The sequence below is a fragment of the Hibiscus syriacus genome, unplaced genomic scaffold (assembly GCF_006381635.1).
Source record: "Hibiscus syriacus cultivar Baekdansim isolate YM2019G1 unplaced genomic scaffold, ASM638163v2 tig00110940_pilon, whole genome shotgun sequence".
NCBI lineage: Eukaryota > Viridiplantae > Streptophyta > Magnoliopsida > Malvales > Malvaceae > Hibiscus > Hibiscus syriacus.
The window spans coordinates 63709-79303 of record NW_024062923.1 but is presented as its reverse complement, the minus strand read 5'-3'; the positions used below and the strand labels follow the sequence as shown (position 1 = coordinate 79303).

The following is a 15595-nucleotide window of genomic DNA, read 5'->3' as shown; positions in this document are numbered from 1 at the left end:
TGATATAATTTTTAGAGTAAAATTTTGCACCCACACCTAACAAAAATATTATAACAATTATTCATGAATAGACCTGGTAAACTTGACTCGAACCCGATTACCCGAATCAATTTATCTAACCCAATACTTGATATTAACCTGAACATGATGATCAAATTTGATCTGAAATCTGAATCATACATGACCTGAATCATACCCGATCTAAAATTTAGGTGACCCAATATGGATTCATATCCAATTTGGCCCAAATCGAAAATAATTCGAACCGAAAGCAACCCGAACCAAAAAGCAACCCGAACCGAAAAACAACTCGAACCGACCCGTCCCGATTTACCATACATTCGAACTAAATCTGATATGTCCCGAATAAAATTAAATGAAATATAATCTAGACCTGAAATAATCCGACCCAAACCCGATCCGAATAACCCATTTACCACCTCAAGATTAATTATATCATTTTAAATTGGATCAATTGTTTTTCATCTTAAATTTGAATTTGATTGAATTTTTTTCTTTGAAATTCTGATCGACCTAATCCAAACTTAATCTTATCGGGTTAAACAAGATAAGAACCTGTTAAATTTGAATTAAATGCCCACCCTACAATTAAATATTCGTCAAAATCAGCACATGAACAGCAGGGCGCCGTCAATGTTGAAGCTCAGCATATTTACTGTGTAAAAATGTATCTTGTTTTAATTATGCATGCAGCATGTTGTATAACAGTACTGCCTACTTCTCTACACCATGCATGCACGTTCCTTTGGAAACGCTCCCGTGCGGCGTCTTAGTATACGATTAAAATAAGATGTTATCGATTTTTTTATTATTTTAAATAATAAAACCGGTAAAAAATGACCGGAAACATTATTATTTTAACTGGTTATAATTACCTATATAGGTAAACACAGTAAAAAATTCGGTCAAAAATGATGTTTTACCGGATTTTTTTACCGCATTTACCTATATAGGTAATTATAATTGGTCGAAATAATGATGTTTCCGGTCAGTTTTTACCGGTTTTATTATTTAAAATAATAACAAAACCGATAGCGTCTTATTTTAGCCGTATACTAAGGCGACACATTCCTTATTTACCGTGGTGGAGGATGAAACTATATCATTTTTTTTCAAATCATTTAGGAATAAAATATTTATTTGTTTCAATATTGTTTTAGATTATATAGATTATCATAATATTCAAGCACCAAAAGTTTTGATGATCAATGATTAAGGATAGGAGCGGACGGGTGGAGATAGTCTTCCTCCTTGAAAATTTTAAATTATTATATATTTTAAATTTTTTCTATTTATTTTCTATTTAAAATCTATTTTCATTCTCTGAAATCTTATAAGTTCAAGTTTGCCCCCAATATAAAATCCTACGTCTCCCTAATTAATGATGACTTTTGTAAAAGAAATAGTTTTATGACTAAAATAAAAGCTAAACAATAGGTTGATGACTTAATAGGGTATTTTACCCTAGTTTGTAATTATAAGAGTGAGTAAATCCATTATCAATGATTAATGATAGGAATGGACGGGTGAAGACTGACGTCCTTCTTAAAAATTTAAAATTATTATATATTTTTAGATTTTTTTCTATATATTTTTTATTAAAAATCTATTTTCATTCTCTGAAATTTTATAAGTTTAAGTTCATCCCCTGAAATTTCAAAGTTCAAGTTCACCCCTAACATAAAATCGTGCGTCCATCCCCGATTAATGACGACTTTTGTAAAAGAAATAGTTTGATGACTAAAATTAAAACTAAACAATAGGTTGATGACTCAATAGGGTAATCTAACCTAATTCGTAATTATAAGAGTAACCCCATTATAAATACCGCTACGAGTAGCAAATGTCTCCCATTCCCAGCACTGAAACCATCTTTCATCAATGGAGATCACTCCTTGGCTTCTTCCATCCATAGCATTGCTAGCTTCTCTAGCCTTCCTCTCCAGAATTTTCTCCGGCCGGCGGTGCAAACAACTAAAGTTTCCACCGGGCCCTAAATCCTGGCCTATCATCGGCAACCTTAATCTCATCGGTTCCCTCCTTCATCAATCTTTTCACAAACTATCCCGACGATACGGGCCATTGATGCACCTCAAATTCGGTTCCTACCCTGTAGTTGTTGCATCATCTTCTGAGATGGCCAAGGAGTTTTTGAAGAGCCATGACCAAATCTTTGCTTCTAGACCCCTAACTGCAGCCGGTAAATACGTTAATTATAACAACGGCAATATACTGTGGGCTCCGTATGGACCTTACTGGCGCCAGAGCCGCAAGATTTACCTAAACGAGCTGTTCAGCTCGAAAAGACTCGAATCCTTTCAGTTCATCCGAGTTGAGGAAATGCGGGCTTTTGTCTCCCGCTTGCATGGATTATCAGGTAAGCCTGTTGTGCTTAAAAACCACCTCGTGTGTCTTACTCTCAGTGTTATAAGCAGGATGGTGTTTGGGGAGAAGCCTTTCAGTGTGTCATGTGATGATCGGCTTGGATCGAATTCGATAACGAGTCTGCCGGAGTTAGAAGAGAATGTAGACGAGCTGTTAATGTTGAGCGGAGTGTTGAATATTGGGGATTGGATACCTTGGCTAGACTTTCTGGACTTGCAGGGCTACGTAAAACGAATGAAGGCTTTGAAGAAAAAACTTGACCGATTCCATGATCATGTGTTCGATGAACATAAGCGGAGAAAGAATGAATTAGCGAAGGATTTTGTAGCACAAGACATAGTTGATTTTTTGTTGCAGCTAGCTGATGATCCTGATCTTGACGTTAAACTCACTTATGATCATCTCAGGGGCCTCACACTAGTATATACCTATATCTTGCTCATTCTTTCTATTTCTAAAATGATGCCTATTTCTAATTGATGGAAGTCACGGTTTGATAACAGGACCTGATAGTTGGAGGCACGGATACCTCAGCAGTAAATGTCGAATGGGCAATCTCAGAACTGATCAAACAACAGCAACTCATCGGGAAAGCTACCGAAGAGTTAGACAGAGTGATCGGGAGAGAGAGATGGGTAGAAGAGAAAGACATCCCACAGCTTCCTTACATAGATGCAATCATGAAAGAAACAATGAGGAAACACCCGGTTGCTCCATTGCTAGCACCACATTTGGCCATGGAAGATTGCAAAGTGGCCGGATACGATATTCACAAGGGAACTCGAGTCTTCATAAACACCTGGAGCATCGGGAGAGATCCTTCCCTGTGGGAACAACCGGAGGAATTCCGGCCTGAGAGGTTCCTAGGGACGAACATTGATGTGAAGGGGAGAGCCTTTGAGTTGTTGCCATTTGGTGCTGGGAGAAGAATATGCCCTGGCTACAACCTTGCATTAAAGATGGTTCAATTGAGCATAGCGAACTTGTTGCATGGCTTCAACTGGAAATTGACTGATGATACTAAAGTAGAAGATTTGAGCATGGAAGAAGCTAGTGGATTGACAACACCCAGAAAGTTTCCACTTGTTGCAGTCATGGAGCCTCGTCTCCCACTTCATCTCTATAAAATTTGAATTCTACATAAATCCATGTCCTTGGTATTACCTACAAAATAACAGTGTTAATTCTAATAAAATGTGTGCTCTTGTTCATCAATTCTAATAAAATGCTTAGGACTATGCTTAAGTTTACTCATCTCAGCTTGATTATTTGTTAGTTTTTTCTAAGGATAATATTGAATAATACTCTTGTACCTCGGAGTTATTCCTCCAAATTCTCTATCTAATGAAACAATTAAAATAAATAAATTATCTGACCCTATTCCCATATGTAATAGGGTGAGAGGGAGAGAAGGTAGTAGGCTGCCCCCAACGGGTTGAGAGCAGCTTCCGAAGATCTCCGGCAGTCAGAATTATGAATATAAACTATTTTAATTGAAGGAATTTTACTACGGAAAGGAAGAACATAGTGGTAACTAAGACGGTAAATCTCTCTTATATGTATGTGTGTATTCGACTTAGGTTAAAGTAATGTAATGTATGTGTGTGAGTGAAAAATATATATGAGAGACTTGAGAAAGCTTAGTAAAGTTATAATGGGTGTTTGTAAAACTAGTTGAAGCTAGTATTGTACTGAAGTTTGGTTCGTATCAATAATATGTACGAGTTAAAAGTATATCGAGTGTCTACCAACGCTTTCAACAAAATAATTCGAACTTGTGCTAATTATGAATTCACTTTTCAATAGTAGTTAAAATCTTTTGAAGGTTTCCAACCGGCTTCGAGATCATGCAAAAAGTCTGCAGTCTCTAATGACCTTGAATACCATCTTTTGTCCCTACGAACAGGGAGAAATTTGGCAAAGATCTGCAGATGACGGTAAACTATTAGTCACCCAACTTTTAATATGTTTCCATTGTGGTCACTCATCTTTTATTTTTTTAGTTTATCATTGAATTTTCGAATTTACTTGTTTTGATCACTTGATCATTAAGTGTTCAACGCCAACATCAAAACAGCATGTTTTTGGGTTTTATATTTATGAAATTGACCTAAACTTTTAGTCTTCTTCTTCTTCCCCATAGTTGGCATCCTTTTCCACCATCGTTTGATGATCGTCGATCGTCATTTGTAATGAACTAGTACCAAAAAATTTCCCTTTTGTCTTTTTTTTTTCTCAATTTGGTTTCTTTAAAATTAACAAAACTCGAATAAAAACTTTATACTAACTTGGTTTCATATGTAATCTCCATCATTGGATCAAATGTAAAATTAAAATATATTATTTTCTCATTAATCACAGCCTCAGATGATTTGAATTTGAAAGAAAAATACTCCAAAACTCGTGAATCAAAGGGACTCCAAAAATTTGAGATTGAGAGAAAATTTTAAGGCGGTTTTGCATAAATTTACCTAGAAAATAAACAACACCAAAGATTTAATTGTCAAGTGACCTAAAAGAGTGATATTAAAAATTTAATGATAAAATTGAAATATTTGAAAGTTAGGTGGCCAAACTAGAGATATGCTAAAAGTTATGTGTAAAAATGTACTTTACCCATATATAATACATTAACTTTACTCTTTTAAATCATAACAAAATATTAGAATAAGGGAATGTCTAAGGGATGAAACCAAATTTAAGACAGGCCAATTTAAGGTTAAGGAACAATAGAAAAGGGATACAACCGAAAATGTTATAAAAAAACATAATATTTTCTGTTAGAAACAACTTAAAATATTAAATTTTCTTAATATTTTTCGATCGCACACTACCTCCTTCACAACACATTCGGTTTAACTGAAAATATTAAAAACTTAACATTTTAAATTGTGCCCAACTAAATTTTTTATGTTTTTTATAATATATTCAGTTACGTTTATTCTCTTTCGTTTTTTAATCTTAAATTAAGTCGTCCTACAATAAAATTTTCTATTAGAATAAGGTTAGGATCAAATTTGGATGGGCGTAGGTATCAATCAATTTCCGGCACATAAAGCTTTATATTAACTTGGTTTGATATGTAATCTCCATCGTTTATCAATGTAAACTTAAAATATATTATTTTTCTCATCATTCACAACCTTAGACCATTTGAATTTGAAAGAAAATGCTCCAAAACCGGTGAATCAGAGGGCCTTCAAATATTTGAGAATGAGTAACACACGTCGTTATTATGTCAAAATAAATAGCCTTAATCTCAACAAAATAAATAAGAATAAGTAGAATAGTGAGAGTAAAGGTTGATCCACAGGGACTAGGAGTTTGACGATTTCCTCGCTTTTGATCTTGCTTCAGGCGTGATTTGTAAAAGAAATTAGAGGGGAGATTTTGGAGAGTTGAAGTGAAGTAATAAAAATGATTGAAATAAAATAAGATAGTAAATTAAGAAAATAAAATTCAATTGTTAAAAATCAGCCTTGGGCTAAAGCTTTTGCCTCGATTTTAATCGATCATTGAATAGGATTTTACCTCCAAGCTCATGTTGGTTACAGTCTACAGGGCACAACCCCTGTAACTTGTTTTTCTCTCAAATGAATCAAGAATCTAAAATCAATTTTCAGATCTCAACTCTTTGTGAGTTAATAGCGACAATCACTTATTAATTCAACGCTTTTAAATTCTAGAAAACCCGACTTGGATTCTATCGTCTCAATTGAGAATCTAACCCGATTTCAGTTTCCCTTAGCGGACTGCCGCTAAGTGTGTTCACAGAAAGTCGAATGTGTCACAGGCTGATGCTTCCTCCCAACTATTAATCGAAATTGAAATTCAATTCCAACGTGCGCTTTTGAAATGAAATCGCTTTGATTGTAAAAGGATGGTCCATTACCTATCCTTGATTTTTGAAAACTGAAAATGTAACCCTTGGGGGTATGAAGTGCTTTTCGATCCTCACGACTTAGAATCGAGTCATTGCTTTAGCATTTGGCTATGAAAAACTTAGCTAAGCATGATTGAATTCATGCTTAGCATTTTAAGAAAGTAAACTAAAAACTTGAAAAGAAAAAAAAACTTTTATAAAAACTTAAAGAAAGAAACAAGAGTTGAATGAATTTTGATTGAAGAAATCAATGATTATAGGTTTACCTTAATAAGGTATTATAGTCCTAAAAAACCTAAAAGAGAACATTTAAAACTAAAAAAGATAATTCCTAAAATAAATCATAATTTGAATTCAAAAATTCGGGTGAGCCTTTGGTCTTCACTCCACTACTGACTGGGTCTTCTAGAAGCTGTTGAATGGTTGCCACGTCAGTTGCCACATCATCACCACGTCACCTGCCACATCAGCTGCTGACTAGATACCATTTCGGGTGTGTCATGTCCTAAGTCGTGCCTACTAATCCGATCATGAATCTAGAAAAATAAAAAATTGCACAATTTCGTTGTTCTTAGTATAATTTCTGGAATTCAATGTCCTGTATCGAAAATGAATGAAAAGACCCAAGTTAGCAACTAAAATTATCTAATCAATGAGTAATTAATCATGAAATAATGTATAATTTAAACACTAATAAATGAGGGAAAATTTTAAGGCGGTTTAGCATGAATTTACGTAGAAAATAAACAACAAAGACTTAATTGTCAAGTGACCTAAAAGAGTGATATTAAAAAATTAATGATAAAATTGAAAATTTTGAAAGTTAGGTGACCAAACTAGAGAGTACGCTAAACGTTAGGTGTGTAAAACTGTACTTTACCCATATATAATACATTAACTTTTCTCTTTTAAATCACAAAGAAACATTAGAATAAGTTTAATGCTGGATCAAATTTTGGTTGGGCGTAGGTATCAATCAATTTCCGGCATGTAAAGCTTTAGTCATTAATTAGTCTAATCATGTTATGTGTTGGATAGTGTCACTTTCATATATATTAATTTGATATTTAATTGATTTAGTTTGGATTTAATTGTTTTTTTTATCTACTAATTTAAAAGCATGTTTTGTGTGGGTACAATACTTTTTGTCTCGGGTTTTGTGTTAATTCGGATTGAATCATGCCGTACACCAAGTTTTTTTTGGATGAATCTTTCTGTGGAGTTTTTTTGCATACATAAAGACTCAAATTTGAGACTTGCTTAAGCGATATTAAACTACTTATCACTTGAATCAATCCATGTTAATGAATTATATTCAAATTAAAAATTAATTCAATTTATATGATAAAAATTTGAACCGACACCCAATTCTAACACAGTTATATAAAAAATTTCATTTTTTGTTAAATGAAATAAGAATTTATTTGAAAAATATACATATATAAATATTACTGTAATTATCCCTATATTATTGAATCAAATATTCACCTTATAATTAATAGACTTAAATATAATTATTTTTTCCATGTCATATAAGTTAACAAAAAAATCGAGCAGCATAAATTTTAACAGCCAATTATTAAAATAGGGAAAGAAGATAACGTTAATAATGCTTTTGTAAAAAAAATAATTTGATGACTAAAATTGAAAAGAAATAATTGGTTGATGACTTTTTGTGTAATTTACCCTAGTTTGTAATTATAAGATTGAGTATCTCCATTATAAATACCGCTACGTGGAGCAAATGTTTGCTATTCCCAGCACTGAAACCATCTTTCATCAATGGAGATCACTCCTTGGCTTGTTCTATCCATAGCATTGCTAGCTTATCTGGCTTTCCTCTCCATAATTTTCATCGGCCGGCGGAGCAAACAACCAAAGTTCCCACCGGGTCCTAAATCCTGGCCTATTATCGGCAACCTTAATCTCATCGGTTCACTCCCTCATCAATCTTTTCACAAACTATCCCGACGATATGGGCCATTGATGCGCCTCAAATTTGGTTCTTACCCTGTAGTGATTGCATCATCTCCAGCGATGGCCAAGGAGTTTTTGAAGAGCCATGACCAAATCTTTGCTTCTAGACCCCCAACTGCATCCGGCAAATACGTTAGTTATAACTACAACGATATGTTGTGGGCTCCGTATGGGCCTCAATGGCGCCAGAGCCGCAAAATTTACCTGATCGAGCTGTTCTGCTCGAAAAGACTCGAATCCTTTCAGTTCATCCGAGTTGAGGAAATGCGCGCTTTTGTGTCCCGCTTGCATGGATTATCAGGGAAGCCGTTTGTGCTTAAAAAGCACCTCCTACGTCTTACTCTCAGTATTATAAGCAGGATGGTGTTTGGGGAGAAGCTTTTAAGTGTGTCCGGCGATGATCGACTTGGATTGAATTCGACAATGAGTCTGCAAGAGTTCAATGAGATACTAAAAGAGTTTTTCTTTCTAAGTGGAGTGTTGAATATAGGGGATTGGATACCTTGGCTAGACTTTTTGGACTTGCAGGGCTACGTAAAGCGAATGAAGGCTTTGAAGAAAAAACTTGACCAATTCCATGATCAGGTGTTCGATGAACATAAGCGGAGGAAGAAAGAATTAGCAAAGGATTTCGTGGCACAAGACATGGTTGATTTACTGTTGCAGCTAGTTGATGATCCTGATCTTGACGTTCAGCTCACTTATGATCATCTCAGGGGCCTCACACTGGTATGAATCTATATATATTTTTTCTTCTAAAATGATGCCTATTGGCTATTTGTAATTGATGGAAATGACGGTTTGATAACAGGACCTGATAACCGGAGGCACAGATACCTCGGCATTAACCATAGAATGGGCGATCTCAGAACTGATCAAACAACCACAACTCATGGGAAAAGCAACCGAGGAGTTAGACAGAGTGATCGGCAGAGAGAGATGGGTAGAAGAGAAAGACATCCCACAGCTTCCTTACTTGGATGCAATCATGAAAGAAACAATGAGGAAACACCCGGTTGCTCCATTGCTAGCACCACATTTGGCCATGGAAGATTGCAAAGTGGCCGGATACGATATTCACAAAGGAACTCGAGTCTTCGTAAACACATGGAGCATCGGGAGAGACCCCTCCCTCTGGGAACAACCCGAGGAGTTCCGGCCGGAGAGGTTCCTAGGGACGAACATCGATGTGAAGGGGCGAAGCTTTGAGTTGCTGCCATTTGGTGCAGGGAGGAGAATGTGCCCTGGCTACAACCTTGCACTAAGGATGGTTCAATTGAGCATAGCGAACTTGTTACAAGCCTTCAACTGGAAATTGCCCGACAATACTAAAGTAGAAGATTTGAGCATGGAAGAAGGTAGTGGAATTACAGCACCCAGAAAGTTTCCACTTGTTGCAGTCATGGAGCCTCGTCTCTCACTGCATCTTTATAAAATTTGAATTCTACATAAATCCATCTCTTGATTTTGGTGGGCGAGAGTACCATAAATTTTTTTTTTAAAACATAAAACTCAAACTTAAGACTTTGCTTAAGTGATATTAAATTATTTACCACTAAAACTAACTCCTATTGTAATGCCCTGAAACCCGAGTCAGCAGTTTGGGTCAACCCGAGACCTTTAAGTCAAGCCATTAGACTTACAAAGATAGTTGAACCAAGTTATATAGGTATTGGGCTTAAGTAGGCCCAAGAGTTAAGGGTAAGTGATGGTTTTAAGTAGAGGTAAAAAGGAGAGGAACCAAAAATGTAGTTTTCCCATAGTTGGTTTTAAAGGTTATAACCCCCTTTATTTAACTATATTTCATAGGAACCTTCCACAAAAAATATCTCCCATCTTTCCTCTTCTCTTCTTCTTTCTTCTTCCTTCCCAAGAGAAAATAAAAAGATAGAAGTTTCTTGAATCACAAACTTAGTTTGAAGAAACCACGGTAAGAATCATATTCCTCATCCCGTAAGCTTCATTCAAGCCCTTAATCTTTAGTTTTGGGTAAGATTTTAGAAAATGTGTTTTTGGGAGTTGAGAGAAATCAAGTGTTTTAAGCTTGATTTTGGGTAGATTTGAGTTGTAGAAGTTGTATTCAAGCTTAATCTAACCTCTATTTGAGTAGTAAATCATTACCTTGCTTGGTTTTTTTAGAGAGGTGAAAAAGAGTTTCAAAGGAAAAGATGAAGGTAAGGTGAATCCTAGTTGATTTAAGAGGAGTTTAGCAACCAAGAAGGCCATGTAACACACTTACAACTTCCTCATATAAGTAGTAGATCATTAGAAATGAGTTTTAGATAGAAAGTTAAGATTTTAGCTTGAGAATTATGGTTGAAGCTTGTTGAGTATAGTTTAATGGTATATTACATGATTTATGTTATAAGCATGATATAAAGCCTTATTTATGCTCCTTGTAATCACATAAGACTTTAAAGAATGTTTGGGGACCTCACTAGGGTCTTTAAGATTGAAATATAACATTTTATATGTGTTTTATGACTTCTGCAGGTATAGTATCGATACTTGTTCTTCGTTTTGGGAAAATTCGTGAGTTTCTGAGCAAAAGTATCAATACTCTTTCAAGAGTATCAAAACTAGGCATAACAAAATGTTTAAAAGTATCAGTGCTTATATAAAGTATCAAAACTTTTGCTGGAGTATCGATACTCTTGGGCTAATATCGATACTTTTAGTATATTTTGGCCAAAACGTTTCCCGAGATGCCCTAGACCCATAGTATGACCATAAATGAGATTGAATAGGTGTAAAACACTAGAATAAGTTCTATAGAAGGTGTTTAAAGTTGGGTTAAAATGGATGAAATAGTTGTAGGGGTATCGATACCTTAGGGTATCGATATTGTAGAGAGGGTATGGATACTGTAAGGTCAGTATAGATACCAAGGGTATGGTTTGAGCTTTAAAGCACGAGTAAGTGTAAAGGCAAGCGAGGGTATCGATATTGTAAGGCCCGTATCGATACCCAGGTTGAGAAAAGGTTGAGAAATGAGCTTTAAGTCAAGAGAAAATATAGAGGTAATTGAGGTTTCCCAAAAGCTTATAATTTCTCTCAAATAAGACTGCAAGTAAGAACATTTATTAATCTTTAATCCAAACATAGAAACAATAATAAAGTAAGATCAAATAAGACTAGCCTTGCTTGAATGCTTGGGAAACGACCAGGACACCCGAGTTCCTTTAGAAAAGATAGCAGAGTTGAAAATATAGTTTCAGTCTAGATATCCTTAGGGAGTGCGCAAGGCACTTAAAACTGCCTAGTTTAGGCGCAAGGTCCAACACTCAAGGAGTGGGCTACTTGAGAATTTGGTGTCCGATGCAAAAATTTTGGGGGCCATATTCTCAGTAGATTAGAGGGGTGTATGAGCTCCGAGATGTAGAATCCTCAACCATACCATGATGTCTACCATAAAGTAGAGAGTGAGTATACTCACTAAAGCAAAGCAGAACAGATAACGTCTGACTTGATAGCTTGAGCATTTCAGTGATGTATAATTAATATGATTTAGTTGTTAGTGTGACACCAAGCTAGTTAGCTCAACCTTCGGATGTTTCCGTTGGCAGGTTAGTAGATCAGCTAGTTCGAGAAGATTTAGAGTGACCGAGGTCTAGATCTAGTGCAGAGCAGAGTATGTCATCAAGTTTCTTAAAGTGTATGTATATTCATAAACCCAGTTGTAATGTATTAAGTTGTAAAATCAGTTATGAGTGAGTCTGTATATTTTTGAAAAATATTTATTTATTTATTTTGAGAGCTCTCCGATGTGACAAGTTTTTATTATATTATTTTTAGTTGATTTTATTAAAATTATTACCTTAAAGTCAGAGAAGTAGAAAAGAATAAGTTGGTTAGTCACTTCAGTGGCTCCGTGTAGCACCTTAAATCAGTCGACTGTGTATCGTATTGGTCTAGGACGTTACATTTATTGGTATCAGAGCATCAGGATTGATGTTCTTAGGGCTCGCAGGTCAGTGTCAGTAAAGAGTTTATGAGTATACATGCCCTAAATAGGTATGTTGTACTTTTGTATCTGCAATAGTAGAGAGCTGAGGCCACAATAGAGAGGGTAGACGTGAGATTATAGTTTTCCTAGCAGGTGATTCTAGCGATAGGAGTTTCAAGAGTAAGTTTCAATGAATTAAGCTTAGAAAGAAAGACAAGATTAAGATAGTAGAGTTTAGTGAGAAGTCAATAGTTTAAGGATCGTGCCAACCATTAGGGCACATAAGGATTTCTCTAGAGAATGTTTCGTGAAGGAACCATGAGGTTGAGGAAGCACTTGGTTAGCATAGATAAGTATTAGATCAAAGTTGCGCAGCAGAAGCCTAGAGGTCGACTTTAGTAGAAGAGTTGGCAAGTGCCATAAGGTCTTAGAGTTGTCTAAACCCAGTGGATAAAAGAGGTTATCAGGCTGTGTTGTAAGTTAACCTGATTAAGTAAGGATAGTAAAGAAAAGATTTAGTATTAGCAGTGAGTTATAGAGTGCCATAAGCTTTCCCAGTTCAAGTTTTCAGCCCTTAGAGTTAGATGTTCTAGTAGTCAAGATCTATCATAGATGCCCAGTAGAGTTTTAGAGTGAGACCTTTCTCTAGGGAAATTTCGATGACGATATTTATTGTAGAATGTGAGAGTTGTAATGCCCGAAACTTGGGTCAGTAGTTTGGGTCAACCTGAGACCTTTAAGTCAAGCCAATTAGACTTCCAAAGATAGTTGAACCAGGTTATATATGTATTGAGCTTAAGTAAGGCCCAAGGGTTAAGGGTAAGTGATGGTTTTAAGTAAAGGTAAAAAGGAGATGGACCAAAAATGTAATAGTTGGTTTTAAAGGTTATAAACCCCCTTTATTTAGCTAGATTTCACGGGAACCTTCCACAAAAAATATCTCCCATCTTTCCCCTTCTCTTCTTATTTCTTCTTCATTCCCAAGAGAAAACAAAAAGATAAAAATTTCTTGAATCCCAAACCTAGTTTGAAGAAACCAAGGTAAGAATCATATTCCTCATCCCTTAAGCTTCATTCAAGCCCTTAATCTTTAGTTTTAGGTGAGATTTTAGAAAATTGGTTTTTGGGAGTTGAGAGAAATCAAGTGTTTTAAGCTTGTTTTTTGGTAGATTTGAGTTGTAAGAGTTGTATTCAAGCTTAATCTAGCCTCTATTTGAGTATTAATTCATTACCTTGTTTGGTTTAGTTAAAGAGGTGAAAAAGAGTTTCAAAGCAAAGGATGAAGGTAAGGTAAATCCTAGTTGATTCAAAAGAAGTTTAGCAACCAGGAAGACCATGTAACACACTTAAAACTTCCTCATATAAGTTGTAGATCATTAGAAATAAGCTTTAGCTAGAAAGTTAAGATTTTAGCTTGAGAATTATGGTTGAAGCTTGTTGAGTATAATTTAATGGTAGATTACATGATTTATGTTATGAGCATGATATAAAGCCTTGTTTGTCTCCTTGTAATCACATAAGACTTTAAGAATGTTTGGGGACCTCAATAGGGTCTTTGGGATTGAAATATAGCATTTTCTTATGTGTTTTATGACTTTTGCAGGTAGCGTATTGATACTATAGGGATAGTATCGATATTTGTTCTTCGTTTTGGGCAAATTCGTGAGTTTCTAGGCAAGAGTATCGATACTCTTTCAAGAGTATCGAAACTTTGGGTCATAGTTTCGAAACTCCCAGAAAGTTTCGAATTTGAAACTGGGTAGAACATAATGTTTAAAAGTATCGGTACTTATATAGAGTATCAGAACTTTTGCAGGAGTAATGATACTCTTAGGCTAGTATCGATACTTTCTGTCTGTTTTGGCCAAAACATTTCTCGAGAGACCCTAGACCCATAGTATGACTATAAATGGGATCGAATAAGTGTAAAACACTAGAATAAGGTCTATAGAAGGTGTTTAAAGTTGGGTTAAAATGGATGAAATAGATGTAAGGGTATTGATACCTTAGGGTATCGATACTATAGGGGGGTATGGATACTGTAAGGCCAGTATCAATGCCAATGGTATGGTTTGAGCTTTAAAACACAAGTAAGTGTAGAGGCAAGCGAGGGCATCGATATTGTAAGGCCAATATCGATACCCAAGTTGAGAAATGAGCTTTAAGTCAAGAGAAAGTATAGAGGTAAGTGAGGTTTCCCAAAAGCTTATAATTTCTCTCAAACAAGACTACAAGTGAGAAAATTTATTAATGTTTAATCCAAACGTAGAAACGAGAATAAAGTATGATCAAATAAGATTAGCCTTGTTTGAATGCTTGGAAAACGACCAGGACACCCGAGTTCCTTTAGAAAAGATAGCAGAATCGAAAGTATAGTTTCAATCTAGATATCCTTAGGGAGTGCACAAGGCACTTAAAGCTGACTAGTTTGGGCGCAAGGTCTGACACTCAATGAGTGAGCTAGTCGAGAATGTGGTGTCCGATGCAGAGATTCTGGGGGCTACATTCTTGGTAGACTAGAGGGGTGTGTGAGCTCTGAGATGTAGAACCCTCAGTCGCACCATGATGTCTGCTATAGAGTAGAGAGTGAGTATACAAGTATACTCACTAAAGCAAAGCAGAACATATCAGTAGACCATATAGCGTGAGACTTGATAGCTTGAGCATTTCAGTGATGTACAATTAGTATGATTTAGCTGTTAGTGTGGCACTGGGCTAGTTAGCTCAGCCTTCGGATGTTTTCTTTGGCAGGTTAGTAGATCAGCCAGTTCGAGAAGATTTAGAGTGATCGAGGTCCTGATCCATTGCAGAGCAGAGTATGTCATCAAGTTTCTTAAAGTGCATGTATATTCATAAACCCAATTGTAATGTATTATGTTGTAAAGTCAATTATGAGTGAGTCTATATATTTTTTAAAAATATTTATTTATTTATTTTGAGAGTTCTTTGTTATAACAAGTTTTTATTATATTATTTTATGGTTGGTTTTATTGAAATTATTGCCTTAAAGTCAGAGAAGTAGAAGAGAATAAGTTGGTTAACCACTTCAGTGATTCTGTGTAGCACCTTAGATCGGTCGACTATGTGTCATACTAGTCTATGATGTTACATCTATTAACTTCGTTAATTTTTTTTATTTTAAACTAATAATTAAATTTTAATAGACATTTATTTATATTTATATTTATCTTATAAAATTTGATCACAGCTCTATCCCCACACTTATCAAATCAAATAATCAGCGTGTCTACATCAACATGCACATAAACAAAATTATCTGTACATGTTAGTCTATATTAGTCCAAATAAAATAATATGTATCACGACAGTGATTCCTTAACGCTTGTTTATTTAGAAAATAAATAATAATATCTATTATCAAA

The 15595-nt window shown here is 35.3% G+C and overlaps 2 protein-coding genes across 2 annotated transcripts; both read left to right on the top strand.

Moving 5' to 3' along the window:
* The first annotated feature begins 1868 nt into the window (after positions 1–1868).
* On the top strand, positions 1869–3656 carry LOC120147627 (trimethyltridecatetraene synthase-like). Its single transcript, XM_039160950.1, has 2 exons — positions 1869–2826; positions 2910–3656. The coding sequence occupies exons 1-2, from the start codon at positions 1903–1905 to the stop codon at positions 3537–3539; spliced, it is 1554 nt and encodes a 517-aa protein (XP_039016881.1). The 5' UTR covers positions 1869–1902; the 3' UTR covers positions 3540–3656.
* Positions 3657–8051: 4395 nt separating this feature from the next.
* Positions 8052–9724, top strand: LOC120147625 (trimethyltridecatetraene synthase-like). The gene is made up of 2 exons (XM_039160949.1): positions 8052–8995; positions 9078–9724. Exons 1-2 carry the CDS (start codon positions 8072–8074, stop codon positions 9705–9707), a joined length of 1554 nt encoding a protein of 517 aa, XP_039016880.1. The 5' UTR covers positions 8052–8071; the 3' UTR covers positions 9708–9724.
* The last annotated feature ends 5871 nt before the right edge of the window (positions 9725–15595 follow it).